Here is a 7,545-nt window from a genome sequence, read left to right as displayed (position 1 = left end):
AGAAAGGAAGACATATCAGAAGGACTGATGTGGAAGGGGGTGTTACGGAAATGGATACAACAAAGAAACTTGTTGGAATGAAGTCTCCGCAGATAACAAGAGGCGAGGACGGTTAAGGTAATGTGGGAATCTGTATCGAGTACTGGCCTTGAGCTGGAGTCAGAGAAGTCAACAAAGAACGGGGAAGGGTCAGAAATGAACCAACTGAAGGTGACAGCAGGATAGGAATTGGCAGAAAAGGAGACGGAACTTTCAAGCTCCGTACAATTGCAGGAAGCAGCACCAAAACAGTCATCGATACACGGGGGAAAAAAAGGTCGGACTAAAACAAAGAATGTTCCACATCTCCCACAAACATCAGACTGTGTTGATGAAAAGTTAAAAAAAATGCTGTTAACGTTATAGATGGATGACAGCCAGTTCTGAAACGGCCAACAGTAAATAATAATAACAAAAAATTGGAGATACTGGAAATCTGAAATAAACCCACTAGCTTGATCTCCTCAGCACTGCTAATGCACAGTACACTCTGGAGTGGGACTTTTCACTTCTAACTCTATGACCACAAAGGGCGACCTCACACGCCAACAACAACCCGCACCAAATGGGGAGACTCCAAGAGGAGCGCACCACGTGTCAGCCACACTCAAGGGGGGCTTAGGGGAGAGTCACCTGGCCCCGCCCACAACGCCGTGCGTCTGACGTCATCACGCAGGTGCGAGGAGGAGGGGCAGCGGGCGGGCCTGATGGCGGCGAGTTCCGTGTTTACACCCAAGAGGACGGAGAGTAGAGCGCGGTGTCACTGAGCGAGCGGCGGCCGTGAGGGTAGCGTCGGTGGAAGAGAGGGGAGGGAGGGGGGAAAAAGGAGATGCATTTGGTAGCTTGAGGACGGCTTCCTCCCGCTCCCTCCAATAATAACAATTAAAATCAAAGGTGCGAGGGGGCAGCGGGTAACAAACACCGGGGACGTTTCTGGCCGCTCGCCGAACGGAATGTTTTCCAGAAAGGCTCATGGAGACGTCAAGAAATCTGCACAGAAAGTTCTGGACCCAAAGAAGGACGTGCTAACCCGCCTCAAGCACCTGAGGGCTCTGCTAGGTGAGTGAGGGAACACCTGCAGTGGATGTCCCTGTATTGGGGGGGGAAGTGTGGTTGATGGCCTTGGTGATTTCAGTTCATATCCTCCTCCTCCTCCTCCTATCCCCTTCATCTTGCCCCAACCCCCCCCTCACCCCCTCCCCCTCCAGCTGCTCCTCCGATCTGACTTGGAAAGGGCATCGGAATCACCGGGCGAAACGAGCGGGAGCGCGCATGCGCGTGCCAGCTCGGCTTGAATTTCCTGTCAAAAATTACCAGTGATGTGACAAGTGGGATGCTGCTCGGTGACCACACGCCTACCCTAGAAATTATTGATTAAAGCGGGCTGCCTCTTGCACCTTCAGTGAATTCAGTTTCATGAGAAACATTATGAGTGCCTTTTTTCTTGTGCAGACACATGGTGTGCTTGGTGTCTCCAAATCTTCTATAGCTTTGTATGGTCTCACTACACCATTACTGAAACTCACAAGAAACTTATGTTTTGAAATGTCTGAATTGGTTGTATGGGTGAACAGCGGTTGTGAAGCTCATAACTGCAATGGAAATTAAATGAGTTTTAGTGTATTTGTGCAGTTTATGGTATTCTTACAATGTGCAAAAGATTAGTGCTTGATCATAGAAACTATGCAATACACAATATATTAGATTATTGAACATTAGTGGTTTACCTTCTGATTTGAAAGAAACTTTGGTTTTCAGACTTAACTATCTGATGAAGTCTGTTTCTTCATCAATTTGAATCTGCAGTTAGCTTAAATTTGCATCTTCAGAAAAACTTTTTTTCAGTCAGATGCCACCAAACAAAATAGGAGTGGGAGTAGGCCACTCAAGCCTGCTTTGCCATTTAATGTGATCATGGCTGATCTGATCGTTACCTCAGCTCTGCATTCCTGTCTACCCATGGTGATGTTTCATCCCCTTATCAAACATCTTTCTACATCTGCTTTAAACGTATTGAAAGGCTCTATTTACAACATCCTTTTGAGGAAGACAGTTTCAAAGACACTCAGCCCACTGTGAAAACATTTCATCTTATCTCTGTCGTTAATGGGAGGCCTCATATTTTTAAACAGTGTTTTCTAGTTAGAGATTCTTGCACAAGAAGAAACACCCTCTCTACACCTCTGTCTTTGATGTTCAGTCAAGTTCCCTTCAACTCTTCTAAACTCCAGCTGTCCAACCTTTCTTCATAAGCCATCTTCTCTCTTCCAGGTATCAGTCTATCAAACTTTCTCTGAACTGTTTCTAATGCACTAACATGTTTCCTTAAAGGGAGGCCAAGACTGTGTTCAATTCCCCTCACAATAAATGATAACATTCTGTTGCATTTCTTAATTGCATGACTTTTTGTCAATCATGCACTCAGACATCAAGATCCCTCTGCATCTTAGAGGTGTGTAATCTCTCACCATTTAGATAATATACTATTTTCCTACCAAAATGGACAATTTCATATCTTCCTATGCTATACTTCATTTGCCATATCTTTGCCCACTCACTTACCCTATCTGCAACCCTTTGTCCTTTTCACATCTTGCTTTCCTAGCTGCCTTTGTGTCACCAGCAAACTAACTAGCTATATCTTTGGTGGCTTCAACCAAATCAATTATAAACTGTAAATAGTTGGGATTTAAGCATGAATCTCTTTGCACACTGGGAAACGACTCATTTACGCCTACTGTTTTCTTTTAGCCAGCCAATCTATTATTCATGGAAATATGTTACCTGCTGTACTGAGAGCCCAAGAGCTTCTGTTTTCTGCAATAACATTTGACGCGGAACCTTATCTAATGCCTCCTGGAGATTTAAGGATAGTATATCCATTGGTTTCCTTTTATCTACGGCACAAAAAGTTCTCTGAAAAGGTGTGGACCAAATAACTGATTTTCATGCAGACTTGGAGTAAAGGGAACAAATGGAATGAATTGCAGTGCAAATTCACTTTGAATGCTATCACCTGTTTACAGAGAACTTGACCTTTCTGCAAAATGGCCAGGACTGGGACATGCATATACCAGCTTATAAAACTTATAGGAAATTGAGGGGAAAATTTGTAGAAGTGCAGGAGTTGCTTTAGTGATTAAGGATGAAATCTAAATAAAAAGAGAGTGGATTATGACAGGTAAGCTGGTATTGGGAACATTTTGGGTAGCATTTAAAAAAAAGTTTTAAACTCTATTGAGATTTATGCATTGGACTCCTGGCAGCACCTATGTAGTGGTTGAATGCAAACAATCAAAGATGAGAAAACGTGCAGCAATGAGGCATCTTAATTCCCATATAGACTTGGATAAGCAGACAAGCACGTGCCAGGAAGGTAATGAACTTCTTATGAGTTCAGTACAATTTCCTGCAGCCTATCCCAGAACGAACCAGGAAGCAGATGATGGTAGATTTATTATTGTGCATTGAGCCTGATTTCAGTAAGCAGCCCAATGTTTTGTGAACATTGACCGAATGGTGATCATTGTAATCAGAATCAGGTTTATTGTCATTGACCTATGTTGTGAAATTTGTTGTTTTTGCAGCAGCAGTACAGTGCAAGACTTAAAAATTACTATAAGTTACAAATAAATAAATAGTGCAAAAGAGGAATAATGAGGTAGTATTCATGGATCGTTCAGAAATCTGATGGTGAGGGGGAAGAAGCGGTTCCTAAAGCGTTGAATGTGGGTCTTCAGGTTCTTGTACCACCTCAAGCCAGGGGCCTAAATGTGATGTGAAAAAAGAGCAGGCCAAATGAGTTAGCAAATGTACCTAAAGGTTTAGCGGCATCTGGCGAAGCTGTAACACATGATTACGTACATATTAACAGCTACTTTACAGAAGTAGCATGCAATGACGGAATAAAATGATCTCACAACAAATTGATCAGGTCAAACCTTCACAATCGTGCCATACCTGCTCGCGAAATGTAGTGACAGATTAAACGCATATGGGGGAAGCAGTTCCTTGAACATCTCCCTCCATAACCTAGGCTACTAGTGCAAATGTACATTTTCATTCGTCTTCAGCCAGAAGTGCTCTATGGAAAATCAGTCGACTGTCTCCTGAGTTCTGTATCATCACAGGCTCGGTCAAAGGCCAATTTCATTTTAATTCTTGTGAAATAGATGAGTGTATTACATAGGGTAGTGATTGTGGGTCCCACAATATCGCAACCAAAAAGATTTGTGTTATTATAACTATATCTCTGTCCAATTTATCACATTATTGTACCAGTCACCACAATAATGTGGTAAATTGCCCAGCTATATCCTTTCCACAAAGAGTAAGACTAATCCAGTCCAGCTAAGTTTTGCCCTGGTGGTCTGTTCTCGATCACAAGCAAACTGTTTGGAGGTGCTGCTGACTATGCTATTAAGTGAGGCTCACTCAGAAATGACATGCCTATTGATGATCAGTTTTGATTCTATCAAGACAACTTGGCAGTTTTAGGCAATGATCCAAACTTGAGTAAGAGCTGAAATACAGAGGTGAGGTGAAAGTGCTAGCCCTTTGCTAGACAAGTGTGTTTTAGTGTATTCTGCAAATAAAGTTTAACTAAAACGTGATGAAGTTCTTTGTTAAATACATAGTGCACTTCCAGAAATTCATTAACAGGTCCTCTGTATGGATGCTGCCAGACATGTCACTTGCACAAAATTCTTTTGTACACTTGAGGTCCATGAACAACGTGGTTCTCTCATCAAAACTAGCCTTAAAGTGGTTTATTAAGGTCAATTTTGGAACTATTTAAAGGGGCCAAACATATCTGTTCTGTTACCGTAGAGTTCATTGACATGCAGGTAGGTCGTTGTTTGTGTTTAAGAGCCCCAAGAGTAGTGAACTGTTAACTCATCCCCATCATATCACGTTTCCATCTCCTTTTGATTTTGGCTCCTTGCCCATTTGTACACCTCACTATTGAAGTACCACATCCTTCCCCGAACCCGACTTCCTCTGCCATTGTAAGACAGTGTTTGCCTATATAAGACAGTTCTGTTCATTTTTTCTGTGATGTGGGTATTGTTGTCAAGGCCAGAATTTATTGCCCATTCCTAAATAGCTTCTTGATAGAGTGGCTTGCTGGGCCATTTCAGTAGAGTCAAGCCCATTGCTGTGGGCTGGAATTACACGGCCCCCACCAAGTAAGGCCCAGTACATTTCCTCACTGAAGGACAGTAGTGAACCATATTGATTTTTTTTTAATGACAGTTGGTTATCAGGTCATTAACTGAATTTAAACTTCAGTTACCATGTGGGATTTTAAACTCTGACCTCTTGTTAATCCAGGGTTATTAATCCAGCATTTTAACCACTGCATCATGATCATAATCCCTTTGCACAATGGTTCGGTTTCCTAAGTGATTGTGCTTGTTGATCTTGCACAAAATTGCTGCAGCTTTTCAGCATGGCACTGCATTTACATTCCTTTCATGGGAAAAAAAAGTCCATGGAATGCTTTTACATTCAGAGCTGCCTTTTCCTTTGGATTGTTGAGTACTGGAAATTAGGACTTGATCTCTGGGAATGTGTCAATATTTGCAGTGCATTCTCAGCAAAGTTTGAGAACTATTGAAAATCTATGAAGTGTGGATAAAAGTATATTTTGTATTTGGTATGTTCAGGTAACTAGATACAGGCGACCCTGGAGTAATGGCTGTTCAGGTTTTGCAAATTCACACTTGCAGAATTCACAACTACCCAAAAATTGAGATGCAGAATAAATTCTGTCTCTCAAAATTTATGTGGAAAATAGAAGTAAATAAATCAACACTTTTTTTTTCAGCTCATGTTTCTTGATGCATGTGCGTTATGGAAAATCACAATATGGACTGTTTTCTAGGAATGCAACTTCCCCCATAATGTGGGGATCACCTGTATTCTGATTTTTTTAATGTACTGAAATGTTACAAATATGGAATAGTTAATTTGAAATAAAATTGGTGAGTTTACAATAATGTCAAAGTTATTTTATATTAGACTTTGATGGTCTTCGCTGATGTTGAAGGGACAGAGGTGTCTTATTGTAAATATTTGTATTTCATATCCTCTAAAAGTAAATTAATGTTATTAAGTGAGGCAGATGCCACATAAATAAGCTGGTGAATGGAGTCATTGGTCACATACTTGATTGACAGCATCCATGTTTATTATTGATGTAATCATGGAACCTGATGTGATTACTTCTGATTAGGCTTTTTGATATAAACTTCTAATCTGTATTGGTAAATTGGTTTATTATTGTCATGTGTACAGAGGTAGTGAAAATTTTATTTTGCATGCCATCCATACAGATCATTTCATCACATCAACACATCAAGTTAGTACAAGGGAAAAGAAATAACAGAATGCAGAGTATAGTGTTATTGTTTGAAGAATGAGCTGTCATAGTTTCCTCAGTTTTTCGGATTTGAAGAATATGTCAAATATTTAGCCAAGGTTTTTTCCTTGACATTTTGTTGAAGAGCTATCTATTTGACTACAGTCCCTTCATGTTTGACCAATAAGGGAAAAAAAACAATTACTAAATGTGGAGGGGGTGTTCTGTTCATAGGGATGAATGTATGTACATATGTTAACTTTTGAATTTAGTATGTATGATTGTCCATAGTTAGGTGTTCGTAGCCCAGGGAGGACCCGTGGGTATAATAATGCTATGTTAACTAGTGGCATGTGTAGTGCATTCCGACATAGTATCTACTTCATGCAACATTTGGTAAACAAAGTAATAATTTGCATACTTTTTGGGGTGTATCACATAATCTCTGTGTAGGGATTGGAGCAATTAATTTAGGGCAATTATTCACTGGATTAAAGATTCCTGGGTCAGGTTATCATAGGTGAATGCAAAGCAAAACCCTCTGTATTCTGGTCAATCATTGTGGCTCAGTCCCAAATATAAGGGTACCCAGGCTGCACCACTGAACTTTTTACGTCCTATTTTCAAGATCATTTTTTACCTATTGGGACAAATATTTTTACTGGAGGCTGAATTCATTGGAATTAATTGGTACTGGACTGAGATTTTATAAATGTTTCATATAGTCAACAAAGGGAGACTTTCATTTCATCACTTGGGTCCTGTACAGGCTGTCCCTAGATTACAAATGCCTGACTTATGGACACCTGTACATACAAATGAGCTCCCAGAATATCATATTCAAAAACCTGACATGCATGCATAGGTTTGTTCCTATAAATGGCAGAACTAATTTCTTCTCTCTACTTCTAGTAATTGTTCTTATTAGTCTTTTGTGTTTTTGATACCATTCATTACAATACTCAGGAGGTATGGTTACTGTATGTGATTTTGTGTATTTTCCAACTTAGACAAAATCAACTTATGGATGTCTGTAAAAATGGAACCTGTTTGTTACCCAGGGCCAGTCTGAAATGAAAGTCCAGTGCTAAAATGCAGTTATTCCCCTAGATCTCTCTTCCCCTCCATCAACCAAATAAATG

General features: G+C 40.5%; 1 protein-coding gene across 1 annotated transcript in view; it reads left to right on the top strand.

The window, feature by feature from the left end:
* Nucleotides 1-749: 749 nt before the first annotated feature.
* The window catches only part of ralgapa2 (Ral GTPase activating protein catalytic subunit alpha 2), a 355,144-nt gene continuing 348,348 nt past the window's right edge, over nucleotides 750-7,545 (top strand). The window contains exon 1 of the mRNA XM_052010999.1: nucleotides 750-1,098. Coding sequence (XP_051866959.1) covers nucleotides 993-1,098 — 106 coding nt within the window. The 5' untranslated portion in view covers nucleotides 750-992. The remainder of the gene's footprint in view (nucleotides 1,099-7,545) is intronic.

This window comes from Pristis pectinata, chromosome 3, assembly GCF_009764475.1.
Source record: "Pristis pectinata isolate sPriPec2 chromosome 3, sPriPec2.1.pri, whole genome shotgun sequence".
Classification (NCBI taxonomy): Eukaryota; Metazoa; Chordata; class Chondrichthyes; order Rhinopristiformes; family Pristidae; genus Pristis; species Pristis pectinata.
This window is presented reverse-complemented; position numbering and strand designations above follow the sequence as displayed.